The following is a 27297-nucleotide window of genomic DNA, read 5'->3' on the forward strand; positions in this document are numbered from 1 at the left end:
CACGAGTACTCATACCTTTAAAATGATATTTAAATATTTTTAATCATCTTTTTTTTGTTAAAAGAGAAATAACGATATTAAGCACTAGGACGATGCGAACGATCACACGAGTACTCATACCGTTATCTACTTATTTAGGAAGACTTGAGAGTATTGAGTGCTAGGCTGATGCGGACGATCGCACGAGCACACATACCCTCGTTTAATATTACGTAAAAAAGAGAGAAAAGTATTGAACATTAGGACGATGCGAACGATCACACGAGTATTCAACCTTTAAACGTATTTTTTGAAATTTTATTTAAGAAAAGAAAAGGTTTTTAGCACAAGGACGACGCGAGCGTTCACACGTGTGCTTAACCTTCAAAACGTATTTCTTTTGTAAATTTATTTAAAGAAAAAGAAAATGTTTTTAGCACAAGGACGACGCGAGCGGTCACACGTGCGCTTAAACCTTTAAATATTTTTGTAATAATTTTTATAAGAAAGAAGAAAAGGTTTTTAACACAAGGACGACGCGAGCGGTCACACGTGTGCTTAACCTTTAAAACAAATTTTTGTAATTTTCTATTTTATATGTGTATATAAGTAAAATTATTATATATATATATATTTTGAAATAAGTGGATATTTAAAAGAAATAAATAAAATAAAGTAATAAAATAAAAAATGAAATGAAATAAGATAAATAAAAAGGCAAATGAATAATTAAATAATAATAAAAATGGGGGTACCAAAATAATGTCGAACGGTCAGTCGAAAAGCTTGGATAACGAACGATCCGTGGTAAAGGCCGAACGTACATTGGGAAAAGACTCAGAGTCACGAGCGCTCGTTGGGGAGAGTTGACGAACGTACGTTGAGAAAAATAGATTGAATGACGAGCGTTCGTTGGGTGATACGACGAACGTACGTTGAGTACAGGAAGGTAGATGATGAGCGTTCATTGGATGATGTGACGAACGGACGCTGAGAAGAGGAGTCTAGTCGACGAGCGCTCGTTGGGGACGAGCGTTCATTGGGTAGATGAGGTGGGATGACGAACGCTCGTTATGGAAGAGCGTTCGTTGGGAAGATGTGGGAAGTGGAGGCCGAATGACGAGCGCTCGTTTAGGACGAGCGTTCGTTGGGAAAATGAGGTTGGATGGCGAACGCTCGTTATGGACGAGCGTTCGTTGGGATGATGAAGCGGGATGACGAACGCTCGTTATGGACGAGCGTTCGTTGGGAAGATGCGGGAAGTGGAGACCGAATGACGAGCGCTCGTTTTGGACGAGCGCTCGTTGGGAAGATGAGTCTGGATGACGAACGCTCGTTATTGACGAGCGTTCGTTGGGAAGATGTGGGAAGTGGAGACCGAATGACGAGCGCTCGTTTTGGACGAGCGTTCGTTGGGAAGATGAGGCTGGATGACGAACGCTCGTTATTGACAAGCGTTCGTTGGGAAGATGTGGGAAGTGGAGACCGAATGACGAGCGTTCGTTTGGGACGAGCGTTCGTTGGGAAGATGAGGCTGGTTGACGAACGCTCGTTATTGACGAGCGTTTGTTGGGAAGATGTGGGAAGTGGAGACCGAATGACGAGCGCTCGTTTGGGACGAGCGTTCGTTGGGAAGATGAGGCTGGATGACGAACGTTCGAAAAAGGCCAAATGACGTGCGTTCGTTCTGGGCTTGGCCCACCCGGGTGGCTTCTAACCTAGAATCTCCTAGGGGTTCAGTACCTTCCCTTCCATTCCTCACCCACTCAGATCCAACACCCTCCCGTAAGCTCCCTCTCTCATCTCACACACTCTCCAGAGACCCAAGTTTCTTTCTCTCTGACCAGGAAAACCCTAAGGCTGGGAGGCACGCTGCCACCACCTCGGCTGGAACCAGCCACCGCCACCTCTGCCCAGACCACGACCTGGCCTCGCCGGCGACAACCTGAGCTCCTCGCTTCGAAAACTCCAACCCAGGGACGGGTTTGCCTCCCCGCGCCGCATCTCCGTCTACCTCCTCGGCCACCTCCACGGCCACCTACACGGTCACCATCACACAGCGGACTACCACTTCCAAACCGCCAACCACAAAGCAACCAGCCACTCCTTTCCTCTCAAGCCTACCCAAAAGTAGAGGCATTAAGCCATCGCCTCCAGCGTCCCATTCATCCTCACCGAAAGAGCAAATCCAGTGGAGGAGATTTTGAATTTCAGAGGGTCCATTTGAGTCTCGGGACGTAAGGGTTTTACGAAAAATGGTGCAATGAGTAAAGTGGATATTACTGGGTTAGCGTTTTTTGGCAGTGATTTTTACTGAGTTTCCAACGAGAGTATGATGTATGTATATGGTAACTATGGAATCAAGCTGACCGATGATGATAACAAGTGGTCATGGAGAAGGATGATGACCACACACCATAGTGTTTTTGAACAAATTATAGGTAATCCTCGTATGCATTATCATTCTAATTTTATCATACTTCATGAGAAAGAGAATAAAGGACAAGCTGCATACCTGAGAATGCCTCTGGTATTCGTCACTTCAGATCTCCTTTGCCTCCCTCCGATGATCTCCTCTCGTCACCCTCTAAAACCTTTCTTTTCTCCTCTGATCCAACCAAATCCCCCTCCCCAAAATCTTGGAAAAATATTCCCTTCTAACCACCTTGTCCCCTCACTCCAGACACGTCCCCCCATACCCCTTTCCCACGTTTCTTTTATTTATTTACCTTTTTTTTTAATTTTTATTTTATTCTCTAATTATTTTCAGTTTTAATTTTATTTTTCAATTGTTTAATTATTTTGATTAATTAACTCTATTAAAACTAATTGAAGATAAGAAAAATAGAAATTGAATTAAAAGCAAAAATATAAATACATAAAAATAGAATAAAACAAAAAGGTAAAATAATAAAAAGGAAAATAATAAATAACCAATAAAAATAGAAATTTTTTACAACCCGGACAAAATTGAGTGTTAACAATAACTTTACCCAGGAAAATGTCATCATCTAAAAGCCTAGCTTTTGCCAATTCATCTTGTCCCTCCTCCTAGTTTACTTCCCCTTTGTTGACAATGGCATAGTACCTTATCTGCTACTCTTCTTTCTCTTAATTACGAATAATCTTCTGCAGATCAAGCTTTGTTTGTCAAATCTGCTTCTACTTCTTTTACTGCATTATTTGTTTAGGTGGATGATATTGTTTTAATTAGCAATGATATGGCAGAAATTAATCATCTTAAGCACATCTTAGATACCAAATTTAAAATCAAAGACCTAGGATCTTTAAGATACTTTCTCGGTCTTGAAATTACAAGGTCCAAATCTGGAATTCACATGAATAAGAGAAAATATATTCTTGAACTTGTCGATGACAGTGGTTTGATTGGTTCTAAACCTACTAACACTCCTTCTGATCCTTCTATTAAACTTATGGCAAATCATGGACAACTTTTATGTAATGCTGCTGGTTACTGGCAGTTAGTTGGCAAACTTTTGCACCTCACCATCATCAAGCAAGATATTGATTATGTGTACAACAACTCAGCCAATTTCTATGCAAACCTCTTGATACTTATTACAATGCTGCTCAAAGAATCTTTCATTACCTCAATGGATCCCCTGCTCATGGCTTGTTCTTCTTTGCTTCATCAGACCTTAGACTCTCGGCCTTTGCCAATTCAGATGAGCTTGCTGTTTGGATACCAGAAGGTCTATCATTGGCTTTTGAGTTTTTGTTGACTCTTCATTGATCTCTTAGAAATCAAAGAAGCAGACTACTGTTTCCTTGATGTAAGATACCTTTTTCTCAATTTGAATACAATGAGAATTCTTGCAAAATGTGAGAACTAAGAAAACTGTTGTGTCTGCGACCTCTATATAATATAACAACTAAACAACTATTTTCTACTTTCTTTAAGATCAATAGTAGAACAACAACTATATCAAAAATCTTTCTTTTCTTTTCTTGCTTAATCCACAGTTTTTCAAAATAAACATAAACACCAGATGAATTATATTTACTATGAACTGCAATGAGTTGTTACAGTGGTAATGATAATTAAAATCTAAATATTATCTATGTGTATGTATATCTAAATCCCCAGTTGTCAACGTCACCCTTCCACTTTGTCTCTCTCTCTCCCACCCTTCATTTTGCTTCCCTTGTCAATGGATGGTCATGGTCTTCCTTGCTCCCATGCCACCCCAACTATCTCTTCTTACATTGGTTCTTCACCCCCTTATGTCCCCCTCCTCCTCTTCTTTCTCATTTCCACTCCTCATGACCAACCATCACTTCAAACACTCCATTCTCTCAGTTTTCTCATGCCATCACCATCTTCATCTTCCTCTGCATATTCCCTTTACAATTCTTACATGGTTTCCAACTTCATGGTCTCTATCATAGTCCCCTTATTCCTCTTCTCCTTGTTTGTTGTTCATGTTTCTTCTTGTAGTCAGATTGATAAACTCTCCCTCTTGGCTTTCTCTGGGAACATATCCACCTCTCCACCTTTTCCTTCTGTCAATTGGTCTGATTCTCTTGACTGTTGTGCTTGGGAAGGCATTACTTGTGATGGGGATCTTAGAGTCACACATCTTTTGCTACCTTCTAGAGGCCTCACTGGCTTCATCTCCCCCTCTCTCACAAACCTCTCTTCTCTCTCTCACCTTAATCTCTCCCATAACAGATTATCTGGTGGTCTCCAGCACCATCTTTTTTCATTGCTCAGTCACTTGGTGGTTCTTGATTTGAGCTAGAATCATCTGTCTGGTGAATTGCCACCTTTTGGGATTGATAACAGTGGCAAAAATAGCAGTGGTGCTGGTATCCAGGAGCTGGATTTGTCCAGCAACTTTTTCAATGGGACACTTCCAAATTCTTTGCTCGAGAACTTGGCAGCTGCTGCAGCTGGAGGAAGTTTGGTGTCTTTGAATGTTAGTAATAACAGCTTCATAGGTCATATTCCCACTTCCCTGTTTTGCATTAATGACCGTAACTCCTCCTCTCTAAGATTCTTGGATTATTCCTCCAATGATTTTGATGGTGCCATTCAGACTGGACTTGGAGCATGTTCCAAGCTGGAGAGATTTAGAGCAGGCTTCAATTTTCTGTCAGGGCCTATTCCAAGTGATATTTTTGATGCTGTTTCTCTCACAGAAATCTCATTGCCCCTCAATAGACTCACTGGAACAATTGGCGATGGTATAGTTGGCCTTACCAACCTCACAGTTTTGGAGCTCTACTCCAATCATTTCACAGGTTTCATCCCCCGTGAAATTGGTAAACTCTCCAAGTTGGAACGGCTACTCCTTCATGTCAACAATTTGACAGGTACTATGCCCCCGTCTCTGATGAACTGTGTCAATCTTGTGGTGTTGAATTTAAGGGTGAATCTCTTGGAGGGAAATATCCCTGCATTCAATTTCTCAGGATTCCTCAGCCTTACTACACTTGATCTTGGCAACAATTATTTTATCGGTGGTTTACCACCAACCCTTTATGCATGCAAATCACTTTCAGCTGTGAGGTTTGCATCTAATCAACATTATAATTGCACATAATGTACAACAAGTGTATTATGTACCATATCCTACATCACGCACGGACAAACGAGGTTGGTGTGTTGCGATAAAAACGAAGCCTAGAGGTCGCATTGATTCGAATGATGTAGAAGCCGATGTGCCATACCAAGTGGAGGAAATGTCACATGTTAATGACGTCATTGATGTTGAAGAAGTAGTCCGATTACAAGATGTAGACGCTGGTCTTGAAGAAGTGAACCCTAACAATATTTCATCATTTCAAGGGCAGATAGATGAAGATACAATGGAATCAGAAGAATACAATGCAGAGGAACAGGGTGAAGATGACAATGAAGATGAATTTCCTAGTTCTAGCACTGAATAGAGTTAGGGTGTGTTCCTCCTTATTTTTGTTGCATTTATAATGTTGTCCACAATCTTAAGTTCTTATGAATGTAAGTCTTAACATTAAACATTTACTAATAGAGTTTTATTGCAAATACCTCAGTTATAAGGGCCAACTGCTGAACATAATCTTTACCATGAAATAAAGGCTCTCTGAATGTGGTATTTTTCTACTTAGGATCATCTCTAAATTTTCTTCTGTCAAGCCTCTCACCCCTGCACCATTTCTTCTTTCATTCTCCAGCCATGTTCTCTGCACTCTTGCGTTTTTCTCTCATAGAAGAAGATAAAAAGATGGAACACTCAGAACTGTTGAGAGCCCAAAAATTCCGAGAGGAGAGACTCTCTTCTTCTGGCCGTGTGTTGTCTCCTTATTGTCCTCTGCATCCTCTCCCAAGAAAAACATTCTCTCCTTCTCCCTAGAATCCATGGACCGAGAGATGTTCTTCAGCAAGCATGCAACCCCCCTTCCAATCAACAAATGGCAGCTGGACTTCCAAATTCTTCTTGGACCAAACCAATGCTTCTTGTGTTTGGTGCTGGCCGTGTGATGTTGTGCTTCTCCAAATTCTGAATTTGCTCTCTCTCTTCCTAAAACGTTCCAGCCAAGAGTAAGTGTGCCCCCTTTTTTTTTACCTTTTGTTGACTTGCCAATGTTGCAAACCGTGTGGAATGTGGCCAGCTGGAAACTCCTTATTTTTGTTGAGCTTTGCCAAGTCATCCTTTTAACAAAAAACCGTGAGAAGCTCTTGTAATGGTGGCCCCCTTTTTCTACTTTGTTGTCTCCCATTAAGAGAAACAAGCCTCCCATTTTGTGTGAAATTGCCGTGAGTGTTGGTTGTTCACGTGGCCCCCTCTTTCATTTTTTCATTTCAATTCTATGTGCTTTGGTGTTTGCCAAGAAAACCGAGAGTTGCCTTCCAATGTGGTCCTAGGCCGTGTGGTGTATGTTGGCAAGCCAATTTTGCTTCTACAACAATAGATGGCCTCGTAAACAGAAGTAGCACTAAATGACCAATTTAACAGTTCCATTTTCTAATTACCATTCTTGATCATTTTTCTATTAATAACAACTTTCTAATATCATGTTAGTAGTTAGAATTCTTTTTTATTTGTCTTAGATCCTTCACGTGGAGAAGTCAACTCAGTTTCCAACTAATCCAAATTAAAGCCAGTGGACTCACAAGCTATACTAGCACTTACTCTCTTTACAACACTTAGTCACCCCCAAAAGTTCATTTAAGAAAAACAATCTTGTTATCTTACCACTTGGATTAAGTTATATACTTCTCCATTTTCTTTGAGAAATAAATTTAACTATCATGGCAGCAAAAATAATCAATTGGGTAACCTCAAATGTAATAAAAGCCCAAGACTTGAGTTTCAGTGTTTAGCATTTGAGTTAATCCAAAGTATTAGTTTCCTGTCAATTGCCAAAGATGTCTATTAGTTACTTGTCAATCTGAACTTAGAGATTCTAAGTTGAATTTGAATTTGGCTGGTTATTCGGATATGTCTCTTTTTGGTGGTTGACAATATTAAACGTACATAAATAAATCTCACATAACTAATTCCAAATCTTGCTGAAAAATTCTTGGCAAATACTTTACCTGTGAAAACTACTGTGAAAAACTATTCACGTGATTCCATATGTTCTACCAAGTTCCACACATCACAATCACAATATTATATTATCTTGTTGAAAAATTCTTGGCAAATACCTTTATCACAATCACAATATTATATTATCTCACAAGTTGGTTACAGAATAGAGCTTTATTGCATTTATCTCTGATTGTACTATTTCTAAATTTTCTTTTCTTCTATTGTATAAAAATATATATTATGTTCAAGAATATGGCATCAGGTCCTTCTGGCCCTCCTATTCCACCTTCAGGAAATTCTGATAAGGGCAAGGGGAAGAAATCTTACGTAGTGAAGTTGATGACACGTTTCAATAATGAAATTGGTTCAACCAGTCAACCAACTACACCTACCTCTACCTCTACTGGTAGATCTGTTCCACCTCCATTAGTTGTTCCTGCCTTCACTCCCACTCCACATCAAGTTCCTACATCTTCACCTACCTCTATTGGTACATCTCTTCCACCTCCAATACAAGTGCCTGGCTTGACACCCACTCCATACCAAGTGCCTCCTTATCTTCAGGCTTCACTCTCTCCCAATGTTGGTTCTAACCCATCAACTCCCAGAAACATTGCAGCATCACCTGGTATAGAGGATGCAGATCCACATTCTAGTTCAGCCGCCAATAACATGGAAGAATGTTCCAATAGTCGTCCAATGATTACACCCGTTGGAGGAGGGTAAGAAAAAAAATAACTCAAATAATATATACAGAATTCATTGTTGTATTATTGTAATGTTTGAGTTTAATTTTGTTTTAGGTTTTATCCTACAAAAACTGCATCCAAGGCAATCACAGCAACCATCAAGGAACAGTTTGATGAGCCATGGCTAACATGGGGTGCAATCCCTAAGTCAACCAGAGATGTCTTCTTCGAACGTTTTAAGGTAAACACTTTTCATTCCTAATCCTGTTACAAGTCAATAGTTGGTGTCCTGCATTTAATTTATACTTTGAACTTGTTTACTTATTCAAACCTATTATTTCTAATATAACAGAGAAGGGTTTCATGGAAGCCTGAAGATGAGGAAAAGGTCAAAAAAAATTATCACACCAAGGCATCTCATAGACTCTCAGAGATGTATAAAAAAGCTAGAACTCTAGGAAAAAGACCTGATTGGCTGGGGGACGATACTTGGAATGCTCTTTTGGAAAAGTGGAACATGCCACTTTATAGACAAAAGTGTGAAACGGCAAAGAAGAATCGGACATCTGAAAAGGGTGGTTGTTTGCACACTGGAGGGTCTATAAGCGTGCATGAGCATGCTATTCGTTTGGTATATAACTTGTACATTTTTTTTCTTATATTTTTAATCATAAACTTTACAAATATTTATTAACAACTCCTTTTGTTTGCAGTCACAAGAGCTTGGTCGGTCTGTGCATGTTGATGAAATATTTCAGCAGACACATATTCGTCAATCAACAGGAGAATTTGTGGACGAAAGGTCTAGGCGGACCCATGTAAGTTTGTACTAACTCTATCACATTATAAATTTTCGTTTTTTAAACCTCATGTGTAATGATAATATTTATTCATTTAACAGGAACAATTTGTTGCAAAATTTTCTCAAATTAGATCTGAGACTGCATCTGTTGTGTCTCAACATCTTCTCCTCTAGACCCTGCGGAGGAGGAAAGATTGAGAAACCGATGTTGGTTAGAGGCTGCTGGTGGAAAATACAAGGGACGCGTATACGGCATTGGAAATGTCACTTCCCAAGATGACTGTGTTGATAGTTACATCCAACAGACACAGGCATCTTCTACTGCTCAACCTCAAAATTCAGAAGAAATTCTTAACCTGAAATCGCAGTTACAACAATATGGTCAGCAGCTTCAAAAGTTTGAAGGCTTTATTGGCGTCCTCATACCATTCCTTCCGCCTTCAGCAGCCGCGGCTGCACAACAATTTTTAAACCTTCAAAATCCTCAAGTTCAAAATGACGTACCCAATATAGTCCAACCAGAACAGCAACCTCCAGAACAACAACCACCACACCAGCAACGACCACATGAACAACCACAAGATGGAAATGATGATTACATGCATTATTAGGCATTTTATAGAACTTATTTCCATTACTGTTGAACTTATTTAGAACCACAACTACAATCTGTTTATGAACTTATCAAATGTTGCAGTTATATTTACATTATACAATATTTATGTATTCATATACAATGTTTTCTTTGTGGATTAAGTGTATCTGAAAACCTTATTAAATTTATATGTCAATGTGCAATGTATAATGTCCAGGTTTGCTTGTAACAATGTTGAATGTTCACTATAATGTCCAGGTCTGCTTGTATATTGTGCATGGGGAACTGCTATATACAGAGAATTTATTTAGCTCTTGTTAAACCATTATATACGGATATATCCGTATATAATTTCCGTATATAAGTTATATACGGATTTATCCGTATATAAGTTATATACGGAAATATCCTTATATAACTTATATACGGAAATTATATACGGATTTATCTGTACATAACTTATATACGGATATATCCGTACATAATTTCCGTATATAAGTTATATATGGAAATATCCGTATATAATTTCTGTATATAAGTTATATACGGATATTTTCGTATATAACTTATATACGGATAAATCAATATATAATTTCCGTATATAAGTTATATACGGATATTTCCGTATATAACTTATATACGGATAAATCCGTATATAATTTCCGTATATAAGTTATATACGGATAAATCCGTATGTAAACTTAGCTACGATGGTATTATATACGGATTTTTGTCCGTATGTAATCCGTATATAAACACAGAATATATACGAATTTTGGGTCTTATATACGGATTTTTGCTGTATGTAATACACTTTTTTCTTGTAGTGATACTCATCCATTTAATTCATTAAAGTGTTTGTTTTCCTCTTTTCCATTGATCAAATTCATGCATACATGTTTAATTATTGTCTTTTGCATTTAAAACCTACAATCAATTGTTCACAAGTCTTAAATAATCAACAAATCATATAACTAACTAGGCCGTGAGTCCTTTGGGAGAACGATACTTGGTCTTACCAAGTTTTATTACTTGATACGATTCGGTCACACTTGCCGATTGTTAAACAAGTTTGTGGCATCATTTTTCGGTGTTCATAAATTTGTCATCAACTAGTAGAAACGAAAATTCAATGAGCAATATCTAACATAGACCTGAAGCATCTCCAAAACCAACGTTTTCTATAAACTACACCTCACAAAAGGTATATTTCTCTCCCTCTCGTCATTGCATTTCACAATCTCCCTTTTCAACTACAACAACATGACTCACTTATATCCAACACACACATGTCAGGGAAAGGCTAAGAAATTGACTTGTCAAGGAAGGTTCGAGAGGGTTGATCTAACCTACCTCTACGAGAAGCTCGAGGGCATTTTCGTGTTCGACAAGCTTAAATCTAGGGTTTAAAGTGGTGCATCACGTTAAGAGTATGAAGGAAGACAAATAAAATGTCACTACATCACTTATTATGACGAGTGAATTTAGAACCATCATCGTAAGTATTAATAATTTATTACAAAAATATTATCATGTCACTTGTTATAGGTGAACTTAAAATGATCATATTAAGTACTTGTAATTTATTAAAAAATTTCCATGTATCACTTATTATGATGGTTGGATATAAAATTGTCGTAATATGTTTTGTAATTTATTACAAGAATGTCATTGTGTCATTTTTTATGACACGTGGATTTAAAATCATCATAATATGTTCGTAATTCATTACAAAAATATCATTGTGATACTTTTTATGACGGGGTGGATTTAGAACCATCGTAGTATGTTTTGGAATTTATTATAAAAATATCATTATGTCACTTATCATGATGAGTGAATTAGAACTGTCATAAAATCATATGTTTCCACTAGTGTAGGTGTTAGGACTAAAGTTGTTCTACCCTCACACAACTTTGTTTAATCCCAATTTGTTCACTTAACTTTTTGTTTTCACTTATAACAAAGTTGTGTCATCATAACATAACTTTAAATGTTTTTTGTTTGTGTTAAACTCGTGCGTTGGAGAGACGACTTCACAACAAAATTGGTTGTACTGAAGTTGTGTGATAATGACACAACTTCATTGTCCTTATGTTTTAGGCTTCTCCACTGATAGTTGTTGCCTAAGCATTATGGCTACTTTCTTTCATGAAACATTCCACCATCAACGTCTATCTGTTATGAGCTTCTTCGAATCACCCTAAAATGAAAAGTGGAGCACGCCACCTTTGAGAAAGCTTTCCATTAAGACTACTTTCCATGATGACTTGTTATGACAGGTGAAATTCACTTAACATAATACATTGACCGGTGACATTTTCGTAATAAAAATTACATGTATTGTGAAAATTAAAAACCACCTATCATAATAAATAAGGCATGGTGGCAACATTGATATTATGATAAAAACATATTATAACATATTTTAGAAAACTTATCATATTAAGACTCAATTATGATTGTTGCTTACTTACCTATCATGATAGATATAAATAACTTCAGCTTTCATTTCATTCACAGCTTTCACTTCATTTTCGAAACATCTCTCTTATCTTTGCGCGCACACGAGCCAACGCCCTAACGCTATCAATGTTCACCATTGCCTTTACGTCGTCGACACCATCGCCTTCGCAACATTGTTGCGTCGTCGTCTTTCTAAGGTAGGGTTTACTGAGCTCCACGACATTTTCTATTTCTCCCATGGTCTTCGCTGAACTCCACGATATTTTTCTATTTCTCCCTTTTAATAGAACATTTTGGCACTCGTTGCTTAATTGTCAGATGGAATTCGAAAAAGCAAGAAAAGTGTTGTCAGCGAAGCTTGAGAAGGATGCTTCTTTGGATGAGATATGAAAGAAGATTTTGATATTCTTTCGTATCTTTAAGGTTCTTGTTACTAAAGATGTTGGTAAGATTAAGGTTCCCCTGGCTATAAACTCAAAGAAACCTCATACACTTCACTAGGCCTTATCTAGAACATCTTAAGAGTGGTTGGTGAGTGTTTATTGTATTATATAACAGATTAAGGTTCATCTGGGTGTTAAAGTTGTGTTGTTTGTTTCATTATATTTTTAAGGCATTTTATTTACAATAAACTCATTGGCAATCTTAGTTACCACGTGGAAATGCTTTACCTCCTGGATCTGTTGCTCCGACCGAGGCTGCTGAAACACCTTTCAAAGCTGGTTCTTTGTCTCATCCTTCCTTTGAGTTGTTTACATTATCAATCCAAAGTATTTTAAGTCTTTAGACCTTTGGATTTTAATCTATTTAATAACATTAATTTAATTTTCAGGTCCAGTCCTTGGATATAGAGGTTGATGATGATACTTTGAAGGAATACCATTTTTCATTTTATCGGAAGGAAACTAGATAAAGAACAATGGATCAAATTTTTATATTGAATTTACACGGGGAAAAAACATATACGAAAGGTTACACTTCCTGAAATTGTGTTTGTATTTCTTCTTTCTCCAATTATGTTGGTCTATGTCATCATGCTATCATGATCAATTCATTGTGAATTATGGAAAAATGATTTTTTTTTGTGTAGTAAATTGATTAATGCCTTTGCTCTCAAGGAGTGAAATGGGGGATGGAGAGATATAGGTGGCTTAGTTTCATTTTAAGTTTGATATCTAGTGCATTGCTTCTACACATTTTCCTTGAGACTAAGTTCCCCAAGAAAACAAATTTGATCTCTTAACTATTTTACATGATCACAAAAAGATTTTTTCTTCTCATTGTATTAACGAAACTTGCTAGTTCATTTTATTTTTTTCTCCCATCTACCAATTAAGCAATGCCTCGGTCTAATTATTATCCATGTAGATTTGGGATGCATCCCATTGCAAGAAGATATAAGGTCTATGGAGGGTCATCTGTTACGTGTTAGAGCCTTGGCCTGGAGTTCGTGTCTTTTGTCTTTTGGCGATAGGGATAAGAATATTTATCAGAGATATTCGTGCAAAAGAAGATTTTGTCAGTAAACTGTTAGGGCACAAATTAGAGGCCAGTCTTGTTTTTATTTCTTACAATTTCATCTTGTCCAATTATTCCATTGTACATGATATCCAACACATATTGATTTTCTTTTTTGTTTCTTTGAAGGTTTGTGGACTGAAGTGGTCTTATGATAACCGAGAGTTGGCATCTGAAGGAAACGACAACAAACTATGCAAATAATATTGTTGCAAATAATATTTCTTAATGGAATTAAGAACCTGTATGTTCATGTATTGCTTAATAAAATACAATTAATGTTCATGGGTATTAATGTGTGATGGTTTGCACTCAATATTATCCCATTAACTATATAATTGTTTCAATTTTATGTTCTCCCATGTTGAAAATGTGCCTACATATCAACTATCTAAACGTGAATAATTTCATGAGTTTTGTTATGCTTCAGAGTTTTAGGATCTTAAGATAATGATACTACTATAAGTTTTATGATTAAGAATGTTATTTGTTTGACTATGATTAAGATGTTGTTCGTATTTGAATTTTGTCTTACACCCTAGCTCTATATAATGTGTCCCAGATAAAAATTTCATAAGTTTTTCTCTACATAACACCACTCTTTAAAAAAAATGTTGTTTCAACAAAAGGCCAATGGTTCTGATTCACACTATATATGGTTGCAAAATTTTTTTCTCCTGATTCTTAGATATTTACATGGGTCTTACATGGGTCTGGCATTAGTCACAACAAAAGATTCTGCGGATACAATTTTGTTGCTGCAACACTTTTTGGTTCAACATTTGATAGTAGTCAACTTGTCTTCACGGCTTGTATGGGTTACCCAACAGTGACTAAGGCCAGATTGAAGGAACTAAGAGATAAACATCTGTCATTTCTTTTAAATGGAACTCCTCTTCAGAACAACTTTGTCAAACTATGGTCTCTATTGAACTTCATTTTGCCTGATATTTTTGCATCCCTTGAATTGTTTAAGTCATAGTTAGTATTGTTTTCTTAATGGTTTTATGATGTATCAGCACTGAATGGAGATAGTTGAAAATGTAATGCTCTATAAGTTTTATGTTCTTTTTTTCCTAATGAAAGATTTTGATTCTGATTAGGTATGCTGAATGTAAATAATTTGAGCCAATTCCTTTATACTTCAATGATTTTTCCTATTTGATATATTGTTAGGAACTTCATGAATTTGTTTCAATCATTATTTTGGATGTTTCCTCAACCATAGTTTCCTTTTCCCTTGAATCTGTTGTGTCCTACCCCTACCCCTATTTCTACTCACATGTACCAAATTTAAATATGCAGTGTGTTTTTACATATATAAAGTCATTTATTTTTTCAAACCAATATTTGCTTGTGTCTTTTTTATTATGTTGTTCTTTTCTATATGATCGATTGGTTATATGTCACTTAACAATATTGGTTTTGGTTTGATGCAAATGAAAACACTAACGCATTTGTTTTACTTTCTTTCAATATAAATTAAATTCCTTGTAGGTTTAATCTATCAGCGATGGGCAACAATGAAGCAACCAAGGAAGAACTAAAAGAGAAATGAAGATCCCAAGTATTCACTTTGAACTTGTTGTTGTACTCTTTTCCATTACAATAGTATTCATTATCGTACTCTTTTACAATAATGAGGTCAATGGACCTATAAATACATGAGTCTATCGTTTATTTTGGGATATATATAGTTATTTGGGTATCAAATCCTTTTAACTATGAGATTTTTTTTAAATACTAAATCCGATTTTAATAAGAGACACCTATAGTAAAGATTAAAAATAAAGCAAGTATAAGATAAAAAGCTTCTTAAAGTACATAATTAGCATGATTTTGACACTTTGGAAACAAGGCTTTCTTTCAACCCCTCAACGTATTAATATAGATAAGTATTGCATTACTGTACTACAGGACACCCTCTTGCTGGAAGTGTGATTTGTAATTTGGCTATTTAGCTTCGATCCATGCATGGAAGACATTAGAATTAAGTGGACTTTTTTCTAAGTGTTATTAAATTATAAAAATTTGGCTACTATTTAGTAGTATATGTAGGTTAATATAATATTTGGATTAAATATATAGTTTTATGTACAAATAATGTATTAAATATTATTAGACAATTTAATGTATGAAATGCATTCTATTTTGTTTGTTCAATTGAATATATTCATTTCCAAGTATACTGATTAAAAATTGATTAAATGAGATGATAATACATGAAAATTAATTGTAAATTGATTAGATTGCAAAATGTAAGCATGAATTTTTTTTAAAAATAATCTTTTATGATGTACATGAGAGTGTATTTCATAATATGTTAATTCTAGATTTAATCCTTTCGAACATCCCTATTTCTGTAGGATTGTCTCAAGTAGGTCCTCGTATTGTAAATGTTTTCGATTAGGTCCCTTATTATGAAAAATTGAATCAATTTAAGCCTTACCGTTAGTTCCATACTAACACCGTTAAAGGGGGTGACACGTGTCAGTTCGTGGTTTTTTTGAATTTTTTAATTATATTTTTATTATTTTTATTTTTATTTTTTATTTTATTTTTTATTTTTTTAAAAGTAAAATTAAAAAATGTCACGTGTCAAACTGATAGTGTGCCACGTGGCAATGGCAGTGTGACATGGCACTGATAGTGCCACATGTCATTGTCAAGCCACGTGTCATTGCATTAGTCTCAATTTGGTCCCTGTATTTTTATTAGGTTGCAATTTGATCCCTGTATTTTTATTTTGTCTCAATTTAGTCTTAATTTTAAAAATTAGACAATTTTTCCCTCCTCAAATTCAAACAAAGTTTAAATTGTATATATTTAAATAACATAGCATAACACCAGCATGTTATGTCACTCTTTTTTTTAAACCCTTATAGATATATTTAAATAACATAATTAACATTTCTATGATCACTAGTACAGGAAGGGGAAATTGCATCGGTTAATTTTGCTTATAGGCACCGGTTCTGCAACCGAGGCGTATACGAACGAGGTAAAAAAGGAGCGGTTTTATGCCTCGGTTCACTGAACCGGGTTAAAACAATATGGGATTATGCCTCGGTTCTTAAATAACCGAGGCAATAACATGTTTTTTTTGTCCGCACAGTCCCTCTTCCTTCCACATCCCTCTTCCTTGCACAGTCCCCCCTCTTCCTTGCACAGTCTACCGTCCAAGCAGAATTCAAGCACAGTTTAAGAAAAACAGTCCAGAACAGTCCAGAATTCAAGCACAGTTCAAGCAAAACAAAACGGTCCAAGGAAAAGAGTTATTGAATTTTTCTTCCCTGAATCAAATCTCAAAAATACAGAACCAAATATCAGAAGCAAATCTCAGAAGCAAATCTCAGATTCAAATCTCAGATGCAAATCTCAGAAGCAAATCCCAGAAGCAAATCTCAGAAGCAAAAATACGCCCTTGCCGCGACCTCACCGGGACCTCGCCGCCACCTCGCTACCGTCTCGCCGCGGCCTCGCTGCCGTCTCGCTGTGACCTAGCCGCCACCTCGCCTCCACAGAAACCACCGCGATTCGTTCAACCCTTAGATCGGCGAGCCACCATCGCGTCCCCTCTGCTTTCAACACCACTGCGAGAGTTTCTGCTTTTGCTCTGCGAGAGGAAAGAAGAGCGTTTCTGGAAAATGAAAAAGGAGATACACTAGGGGAGGGAGCGCGAGAGCGAGGGAGGCGAGACCGAGACCGAGACCGACGGAGGCGAGACCGAGACCGAGGGAGGCGAGACCGAGGGGAGGGAGGCGAGACCGAGGGGAGGGAGGCCAGATCGAGGGAGGCGAGACTGAGAGCGAGGGAGGGCGAGAGTGAGGGGAGGGAGGGGAGGGAGGCGAGCGAGGCGCGCGAGGGGTGGGGGCTAGGTCTTCGCGTGTTTGGGGAAAATCTGGGGAGAAATAAGAGGCTTATATGCCTCGGTTTTTTTGGGCCCGAGGTAGTAGAGGCTTATACGCCTCGGTTCTTCTTATCAACCGGTGCAGTATACTCCTTTTACCTCGGGTTTCTCTTCACCGCGTCAGAAATTGTGTCAGAAACCACTCATTAGGCACCGGTTGCTTTTACAACCGAAGTGGTAACCCTTTTTGGCACCGGTCAAATCTGAACCGAGGCCTATAAGGTCTCGTTAATTACAAAACTACCACCGTGTCTGAATAGACAGCGGTTTGGTATAAACCGAGATCTATTGTGCGAGTTTAAAAGCACATTTTGTACTAGTGGATTAAGTAAATATAAATATAATTAAACTTAATCTTGTTAAAAATATTTATTAAAAATATTAATTTTAATAAAAATATTTGTTAAGATTTATATACAATTTAAACTTTGTTTGAATTTGAGGAGGGAAAAAATAGTTTAATTTTTAAAATTAAGACTAAATTGAGACAAAATCAAAATACAGGGATCAAATTGCAACATAATGAAAATATAGGGACCAAATTGAGACTAATGCAATGACACGTGGCTTGACAATGACATGTGACACTGTCAGTGCCATGTCACACTGTCATTGCCACGTGGCACACTATCAGTTTGACACGTGGTATTTTTAAATTTTACTTTTAAAAAATAAAAAATAAAATAAAAAATAAAAATAAAAATATAATTAAAAAATTCAAAAAAATCACAAACTGACACGTGTCACCCCTTTAACAGTGTTAGTATGGAACTAACGGTAAGGCCTAAATTGAGTCAATTTTTCATAATAAGGGACCTAATCGAGAACATTTACAATACGAGGACCTACTTGAGACGATCCTACAGAAATAAGGATGTTCGAAAGGATTAAACCTTAATTCTAAAAAAACATGTATTATGACAGGTGAACAATTACCTATCATGATACATGAGAAATATTATAATAGATAAAAAAAAATTACATCATAAAATCTCACATATTATGAAAAGTAAATTCAGATAAGTCATAATAAATTTGTATATTATGACAGGTAATAGAACTATTATGACGTATTTTTTTCTAGTCATAAAAGGCATATCTATTATGATTGTCAAAACTATGACGTCAATCTACCTGTCATAATAGGGCAATTTTACCCGTTATAAAAAGTAATTCTGCGTTGGTGGTTCAATCCTTCACTAACTCTTTGAATACACTATATGGAAACTCTATATGTCAACAACTTATTCATTCACAAATAGGACAATCTAATATAGTTATCTTTACCTAAAGATCAATTTAGATCTCGCGAGCATGGCTGTGGATAGTGGTAATGGCCAAAACCTTACAAGGAGTGATGGCTGGTTTTGATGGAGATTCTCATTTGAAGATGACCTCTTTCTCAGGCTCATTAAGGCTAATATCGGTTAAACGTTAGACTAAATTTATGAACACCTAACACTACTTCTACATGTTAATATAATACGACTTACTTATAATTATAATTCTTTTTAAATTTATACTGCTTTTTGTAAAATTGTTGTTAAATTAGACTGTTCTAATAAAAAACAATATTTATGTGAATCCTTATTCGCTTTTCAATAATAAAATACTTAATAAAAAACAATATTTATGTGAATCCTTATTCGCTTTTGAATAAAAAAATTTATTTTAATATGAAAGACATATATAAGAATAGGTTTTAATCAATGAATATAACACTTTTGTTTAACCAATCCAAGTCAGTAAATATTTATTAATTACATGCTGAAAATACACCAATAATTTCATTAAAAGCTACATCTTTAATAGTTAAGCTAGTGATGTAATTTGAACAAATTGTAAGCAAATATATTGATTTTTATTGATATATTTTTTATTTCTTTTTATACTCTACCTTCTAAAATAATTACATAAAAAATTGTAAATTATTATTTTTTATATAAATTGGTATGTGAAAAAATAATTTGAACAAGGTAAGTAATTAATTATTTAAACAAAATTAAATAAATTTTTGAAATATTTTTTATTGTTAGTAGTTAGTTTATTAATCTTTAAATTGGGTTTAGGGTATTATTAGTACTTAGTTTAAAATGTTGATAGATTTATTTATAAAAAAATTAATATTACAAGTAGGCTTGTAAATTTTTTAACATTATTAAAATTTTTAAAATATAGTTAAATGTATGGTTTTATTTGATATGTATACATATTTTGAATCAGAATAAAATAATATACTAATATATATTTTTTAAAATTATTGGAAATATTTTATTATCATAAATTAAATATTTGAATTATATAAATATTATTCAATTTTAATTAAAGACATTTTTGTCATTCATTATATTATTAAATTTGTTATCATATCTATTGCAAAAATGTTAATATCTTCCTTCTCTTTCCACTCTTTTCCACTCCATTCAACTAACTTTATTTTTTTACTTTTTTTTTTCTCTAGCTTCTTCTCCATTTCAATTCAGTCGAACCAAAGAGTTAAAAAATGAGTTATGAGATAATGACTTGAAATTAAGACTACTTCTTGGAGAATAAAAATCAATTTGCAATCCTATCAACACGTCTCAATTAAAATAAATAACTTCTTTTAAAGAAGTTACAAATTGAAGTATAAATAAAAATTCATAGAAGTAGTAATCTTATTAACATTAAATACACAAGACATTTCAAACACTGACATACAAGCATAGAAGCCAACATACAAACAACCTTATAGATGGAACCTAGTAACAATACCACGTGGCAGCCCATGCACAGTTCCAGGTGACATCAGAATGATTAGTCACTAAAAAATGTTTACTTGCGAATGCCATCTAAGCTTTTCTAGCGAACAAATTTGAGTTATTCATCACACGTTTTCTTTTTAAACAATCACATAATTTTGTAATGTTTGTTCGTTTAGGATTGACTAATTCAGAAAACTTCTTAAATATTAATTTCGTAATTATTCTAAATTACACAATTTAGAGAGACGGTTAATGTTTATGCAATGTGTTCTCGAAAGTATTTTTTATGTTCTTGAAATTTTTTTGAAAAACATTTTATGTTATAAAAAAAATGGTACTTAGAAGTTGCCACTGAAATATACTATAGAGGGTAGAAGGGTTATTTTAAAATCATGGGGTGTAAATAGTATTATATGGGGGTGCATGTAATAAAATCTTGAATTAGCATACCAATTGAGCCAATCTTCTTATGCTTATTATACTCACATCCCTTTGACTAAGCAAGTAAATTCCATTTTTTTATTTTTTATTTCAAGAATTTCTAGAGTTAATGTTGAAAGACTAATTCCTTTTAGAATAGTGAATGCTGATGGATTCAATAAACTTTCCAACACAGCACAGATTAAACATAAATGTGTCCACAGTTTATTGACATGTTCCCTTATATCTGAACTACGTTTTCGGACACGTTTTGTATTCTATACAAAGATTCTTTCAACTAAAATTGTTGAAATTAAATGTAAGAGTTTGGAATGAAAATCATAATTGTATTTGAAAATAGCTTTTCATATATGTCTAGAATATAATTTTCTCAACCATAGTAACGAAGTAAATTATGCTATTTCTATTTTCATGAAGGAATGATATTTATGAATTTTTTTTAAAGGAAGAGAATATTTAGTTATTTAAAAGAATGTTTAGTTGTGTATAAAACTTCCCCATGAAAATATTATGGGGACCTTAATCACAGTTCGTTTTGTTTCTCTGTGTGTTTTTACAGCTTTTTATTTAGTTATAGACCTTAAATGATTATTAGTTAATATAAATATAAATATACATAGGTTATGCCATTGTGACTATAAATTTAAGTAATAATACATTTTTTATGTATTATTTTGATCTCTAATAAATTAATGTTAGAACTATTATCATCAACTTTATGAATGTATAGACACTATTTTGACATGATACTTTGGTGTGGGTAAAAAATGATTTTATTTTGAAAATGTTTATTTGTTTTCCCGAAAATGTTTAATTTAGCGGAAAATAAGATTTATTCTCTAACTTGTTTGAAATTTTAAATAAGCAATTTTATTTTACCTTTCAACGTTTACAAAAAATTGCACTTTAATCTTATTCGTTTCTCACATTAAAAAAATTATATATAATACATTTCTCCAACCATTATTATTTTAGGTATTGATTACACTTCTTTCTCTTTCGTTTGAGTCTTCTTATACGTTAACAAATTAATTAATTCTTTGACGGTTTTTCATTTACATTCATTCAGAAGAACTTATTATATTATATGAAGAACTTTATCATTTCAAAATAACATCTACAAGGGGAATCATCTTAGTATTTAATAAGTCATAAAATACATATTTACTTAATTTCATTGAAGGACTAGTCTTAGTTTTTTTTTAATTATGATAATTATTTAATTAATCATTTCTTTTTCATTGTAGGTTTTATTGGTCATTAATAGTCATCATCCTTAATAAGTCCCTAATTTATGATTTTATTTCATTTATAAGAAAAACCAACTTTAAACTAAAGGACTTTCTACAAAGAATAATGTTACAAATGGCATAACATCTAATTAGTTTATAAGAAAAATTATTAAGATGTTTTCAATTAAACCATAATTGTGGACGTGGCAAACCAATTAATAAACAGGACATAAAGACAAATTTAATTTATAATTCCTATATTTTGTATAGAAGTTATATCATATTATTTTTTTTCTTATATTATTTTCATGTAATAGGCAAAATGGTTTTTTTAAATATAGGTGTTATATTATGCATTAGATCAAAATTATCATTAGGACATGAGTTATTCAAAATTGGACATGTAAACACTTATAATTTGTTTCGAAATTATATGATTTAAGAAACTCTATGCATACTAATATTGTATCATGTTTTATATATTTGATGATTCCTTACGACAAAGATGATATGGTTGAAATAAGGAAAGAGTTTTTTAAACATTTGGTAAAAGGTTTTGATTTTTTTTCTTTTAAGTTAGTTATCTTTTTTATTCATTATATATTTATTGATTTCGTAAAATGTACTATAAATATTACATTTGAAATGTATATATTGTACTAGAAAATTTTATGGTTTTCAAATTTTAGTTTCATACGAGAATGAACTAAACTAAACTAAATGAAACTACAAAATTTACATATATTATCATATTAACAAACAAAAATTTGCTTCTATTGGTATCTTAAAAGACGTTTGTTTGTTCATGTCATAACAAACATAAATTTTGAGTGAAATTAATATATATATATATATATATATATATATATATATATAAATTACATCTGAACTCTTTACATCAAACATAAATTTCCATGTAACATTTATACATTAAACATAAATTTACGTCTATCAAATTTATGTATGATCTAAGTTAAATATAAAACGCCTAAATACGATAGGTAAAAAGTTTTTTTGTTACGTTTTTTTTTACATTTTTTCTCTCTATTCAACTAACTTTATTTTTTACTTTCTTTCTCTTTTTCTCTGTTCTCCACTCCAAACAAAGAGATAAAAAATGAGTTATGCACTTAAGATTAAGACTAGTTCTTAAAGAACAAAAATTAATTTCCAGTACTAGCAACATGTCTTCATAACATTAACTTAAACTAATGATTAACTATAATAAATCATTTTTTAAAGTTGTTACAAATTGAAGTATAAATAAAAATTTATAAAAGTGATAATCTTATGTGTGGTTTGATATTGAAGCAAAGCTTGCAATAGTTTTTATTTTCTTTTTATGTAGTCAATGAATATTAAATAGACAATACATACAAACACTAACATAACACAATGCTGACAAAGCCAACATAGAAACAACATTCTAGATGGAACCTAGTAACAATAACACGAGGCAGCACATACACAGTTCTACGTGGTACTAGAATGATTAGTCACACTAACAAATTTGAGGCATTCTTCACACGTTTTCCCTCAAATTAAGACATAGAATGCTATGCTGACTAGGTCAAATCCAATTCTACAAGCACAGTCACAATCCACTAACTAATTAACGGTTGTTGCATCTTATTACTAATACCTTCATCTTCATATATTAATACTTGAAAGACTAAAATACCCTTCATTGTTGCACCACCTTTTGTAATTCAGAAAACTTCTTAAATATTAATTTCGTAATGTTTCTATATTACACAATTTAGAGAGAGAATGTGAACATTTCTGTTTTTTGTTGTCGAAAGCATTTTGTATATTCTCAAAAGTTTATTTTGAAAAACATCTCATATGTTACAAAAAAATATAGAAAAATTACAAAATAGCTACTCCAGAAGTCACGATTGAAATTATAGAGGGTAGAACGGTTATTTTAAAATCATGGGATGCAAATAGTATTATATGGGGGTGCATGTAGTAACTCTTGAATTAGCATACTAATTGACCCAATCTTCTAATGCTTATACTCACATCCCTTTGACTAAGCAAGTAAATTTCATTTTTTTTTCTTTCAAGAATTTCTAGAGTTAACATTCAAAAAGTAATTCATTTTAGATTATTATTTTAAGAATCAGTTGTCAGTATATTTTGAAAATACGATAAAAAAATAAGTAAAGAAATTCAATAAAAAAATCTAAATTCTTTATTTTGTTTCTCTATGTATTTTTACAGCTTAATATAAATATATTAAGCCATTGAGACTGTAAGTTTAATTACAGAATATAAGTGATAATACATTTCGATCTCTAACGAATTAATATTAGAACAAATATCACCGATATTTTGAAAATGCTTTCTTTTTCCTGAAAATATTTAATTTAGGGGAAAATAATATTTATTCTCTAACTTGTTTTAAATTTTGAATTAGCAATTTTATTTTTACCTTTCAACGTAAGTTTACCAAAAGAAAAAAAAATTGTACTTTAACCTTAGTCGTCTCTCACATTAAAAAATTATATATATCACATTTCTCTAACCATTATTATTTTAGGAATTGATTACAGTTCTTTCTTTTTATTTGAGTCTTCTATCGGTTAACAAATCAATTAATTAATTCTTTGATGGTTTTTCATTTAGATTCATTCCGAAGAACTTATTATACTATGAAGAGTTTTATCATTTCAGAACAACATCTACAATGAATAATTTAGTATTACCTATACTATTCAAAACGCTGTAAAATGTTTAACTAGTTCAAAAATAATGTGATGGAAATAATGTCTTATTATTTTTTTAAGTGATAGGTTATGAGATGGTTATATATTTTTTTCTAACTATATATTTTTTAATGGAAACCGTTTTCTTTTATCATTTTTGAATTTGACAAACTCTGAATATAATTTACAATTTGAACATTCTACAAATTATTTATTACAATAATAAGTTAATAACCTAATAAATAAAATCCAACAATTTGAACATATTATTTCATTACATGAACCTCAATTCAGTTCCTATTAACAAAAAAAAATATCACATCCTTAAAAAAAAGTTGAAAACAATATTTAGTTTGTAAAGAGGAAATTATAGCATTTATAATATAATGAGATAATTCCATCACCTGTTTTGTATTTTCTTTCCACACAAAAAGGTTGAAATTGGAAAATCAAATAGGTGACATAAACCATGAGACAGCTAGCATTTGAAAAACATAAAAAACAATACGTCATGTTATAAAACCATAATTAATTGAAGGAAGCAATACAAAATTATGAATTTCTTTTATATAATTAATTTATTATTTATGCATGTGTTCACTGTCAAATAAATATAAAAAAAATCATAATTGACATGACTTAATTAGTTATTAGAATAAAAGTTTACAAACTTGAACAATTACAAGACTTAAGGGTGATAAGAAATTGGAAACTAAAATTAAAAAAAAAAAAAAAAGGTATTGAGATTTAGTAGGGATCAAAATCAAATTTGGGAAGGTCAAGTCAATAATTACAAGAACAAAAGTGAACATCTTTATGTACCTTTTCTTTGCATACATTGGAAAACCTCTAAAACACTAACTTTTCCAGATAATTATCAAAGAAAAGTTACTTAGTTGAAAGTGCTTTATCAGATTCATCAATAGCCAACATTTCAAAATCCAAACGCGCAATTAACTCACAATCTAAAGTGCTTTTAGATTGCTATAAGCCCATTTGTCAAAGAAAATCCCTAAGGATATCCATATTCAAATATATATATATGTTTATCATTATATCCATTTTCCATTCAATCTGATGATTATATGCAGATAACCACCCTGCAACCGCAAGGTACTGCATAATATGCAGCAGATCATTCACTATGAGAAAAACAAAACATCGAAATTGAAGTTATGAGTACATTTTTAATCAAATTTCAAGTTTAAGTTGGATGCAGATTAATAACAGTAAAATTCAATTCTGATTAAAAAACAGTCCCATATATGTCTTATCAAAGTGTTCAAGTGTACTAATTACAGTAAAGCTCAATTATGGTTAAAAAACAGTGTTATATCTGATCAAAGTGTTCAAGTACACGCGTTCCATTTCCTCAAATAATCTGACATCCAATAAACTCATGAAATATGAAGAACAAAAAGGAAAAGAAGAAAACTAAAACAAGGCCTAAAAAAGTATAGCATAAAGGGCACTCCCTATAGTTTTGTATGTACAGAGAACAAAATCTACAAGCACCTGCAAGAACCCTTGTTTTCCCTTATAAAATACAGTATGTAAACCTCAAAACTCTTGCATCATGATGATCACAAGAATCAGGATTGACCCAACAAGCCAATTCTCTTTTTCATCATCATCATCATCGTCTCCAACTCCAAATCCATGAACTTCACATCTCTAACAAGCTACATAGTTATATGAAGGTCTCAAATGTCCTCAGGGATGCTCTGAAGTGCTGGTCTCCATGGCCTTTGAAGTGATTGGAAGCCTCCACTGTGATCCATCAACTGAGACAAAACTTGCTCCACCTTCAAGTCCCTCACGTCCACTTTGCTCAACAACTCCTCAAGCTGCTTCTTAGTGATCTTGATCTTCACCTCCGTGGTGGTGGTAGCACCAAAAGATCCCTTATCTGCTAAAAAATTCCAATCATCATCATCATCACTTTCATATCTGCAAGACGATTGGCTTTTCAAGCAGTTTCCCATTTTGCAGAAAGCTTGAGAGTGTGCTTATGCAAAAGGAGTGAATGAAAGAAAAGAGAGAGAAGAAAGAGGGAGAATCAAGGTTTGTTGTGTTGTGATGAATGAAACGATTCAAGAAAAATGTAAAGAAGGATAGAGGGTTGCATAGAGAGTTGGAGGATATATAAGAGATTGGTGGTGACGGACAGTCACATGAGAATGAGTCAAACGTAGTATTTTCCACGTAAGGAGGTGTTTGGTTCTGTGTGTTTTTCTTTCCATGTTCTCTTACGTGGAAAAGTTGCGGTCAAATGGTACCCACCGTAGAAATTGGCGGCTTTTGGCTTTTCTCTCCAATGGAAAAGGAGGTTTATAGAGTAGCAGTGTGCATGTGTAACGTAATATTATGGTGTGAATTTTAGGTACCAATTTAGTACGGTTTGATTTTTCTACACACTATTCATTCATGTAATTGATTTCTATGTAAATCCCCTCAACACTAAATGTTTAAATGGAAAATATGTAGTATAATTTTATATTTTATATTCGAATTAAACTATTGCTTTAATACACTTTTCTATATAGTAATGTTTTTCTTTGATTTGATTTAAAGTTGAGTAAATTTTATTGATAGAAATTTATGTTTAATTTATCATTAGCAATACAATTAACTAAATATTATCTCACACATAACTTTTTAAAATAGATATT

General features: G+C 33.4%; 2 protein-coding genes, 1 long non-coding RNA gene and 2 pseudogenes across 6 annotated transcripts; 4 read left to right on the top strand and 1 right to left on the bottom strand.

Moving 5' to 3' along the window:
• The first annotated feature begins 4326 nt into the window (after window positions 1-4326).
• LOC148198525 (tyrosine-sulfated glycopeptide receptor 1 pseudogene) lies at window positions 4327-5546 on the top strand (annotated as a pseudogene).
• A 2223-nt stretch (window positions 5547-7769) lies between these two features.
• On the top strand, window positions 7770-8468 carry LOC148198526 (uncharacterized). Its single transcript, XM_088115835.1, has 2 exons — window positions 7770-8239; window positions 8321-8468. Exons 1-2 carry the CDS (start codon window positions 7770-7772, stop codon window positions 8466-8468), a joined length of 618 nt encoding a protein of 205 aa, XP_087971961.1.
• A 32-nt stretch (window positions 8469-8500) lies between these two features.
• LOC148198527 (uncharacterized) lies at window positions 8501-9619 on the top strand (annotated as a pseudogene).
• A 2519-nt stretch (window positions 9620-12138) lies between these two features.
• Window positions 12139-15310, top strand: LOC148198528 (uncharacterized). 4 transcript variants are annotated; one of them, XR_015786692.1, is made up of 6 exons: window positions 12139-12266; window positions 12388-12791; window positions 12902-13040; window positions 13438-13617; window positions 13717-13831; window positions 15085-15310. It is a non-coding gene; the product is annotated as an uncharacterized LOC148198528 (long non-coding RNA). The 4 variants fall into 4 exon arrangements; XR_015786693.1 differs by having other exon boundaries at window positions 12388-12600; window positions 12719-12791; window positions 13717-15310; XR_015786694.1 differs by having other exon boundaries at window positions 12357-12791; window positions 13717-15310.
• A 10645-nt stretch (window positions 15311-25955) lies between these two features.
• On the bottom strand, window positions 25956-26735 carry LOC148198529 (uncharacterized). The gene has a single exon (XM_088091930.1). The coding sequence runs from the start codon at window positions 26608-26610 to the stop codon at window positions 26329-26331; it is 282 nt and encodes a 93-aa protein (XP_087948056.1). The 5' UTR covers window positions 26611-26735; the 3' UTR covers window positions 25956-26328.
• Window positions 26736-27297: the final 562 nt, after the last annotated feature.

Source organism: Vigna umbellata, chromosome 5 (genome assembly GCF_029865625.1).
Source record: "Vigna umbellata cultivar VRB3 chromosome 5, Vumbellata_1.0, whole genome shotgun sequence".
In the NCBI taxonomy this organism is placed as follows: domain Eukaryota; kingdom Viridiplantae; phylum Streptophyta; class Magnoliopsida; order Fabales; family Fabaceae; genus Vigna; species Vigna umbellata.

What these genes read in the sequence shown, in the direction of transcription:
- LOC148198526 (XM_088115835.1), top strand. Translation starts at nt 7,770, where the DNA reads ATGGCATCAGGTCCTTCTGGCCCTCCTATTCCACCTTCAGGAAATTCT. An exon ending in ATTACACCCGTTGGAGGAGG is followed by an intron (nt 8,240 to 8,320) that starts GTAAGAAAAAAA and finishes ATTTTGTTTTAG; the next exon opens with GTTTTATCCTACAAAAACTG.
- LOC148198529 (XM_088091930.1), bottom strand. Translation starts at nt 26,610, where the DNA reads ATGGGAAACTGCTTGAAAAGCCAATCGTCTTGCAGATATGAAAGTGAT.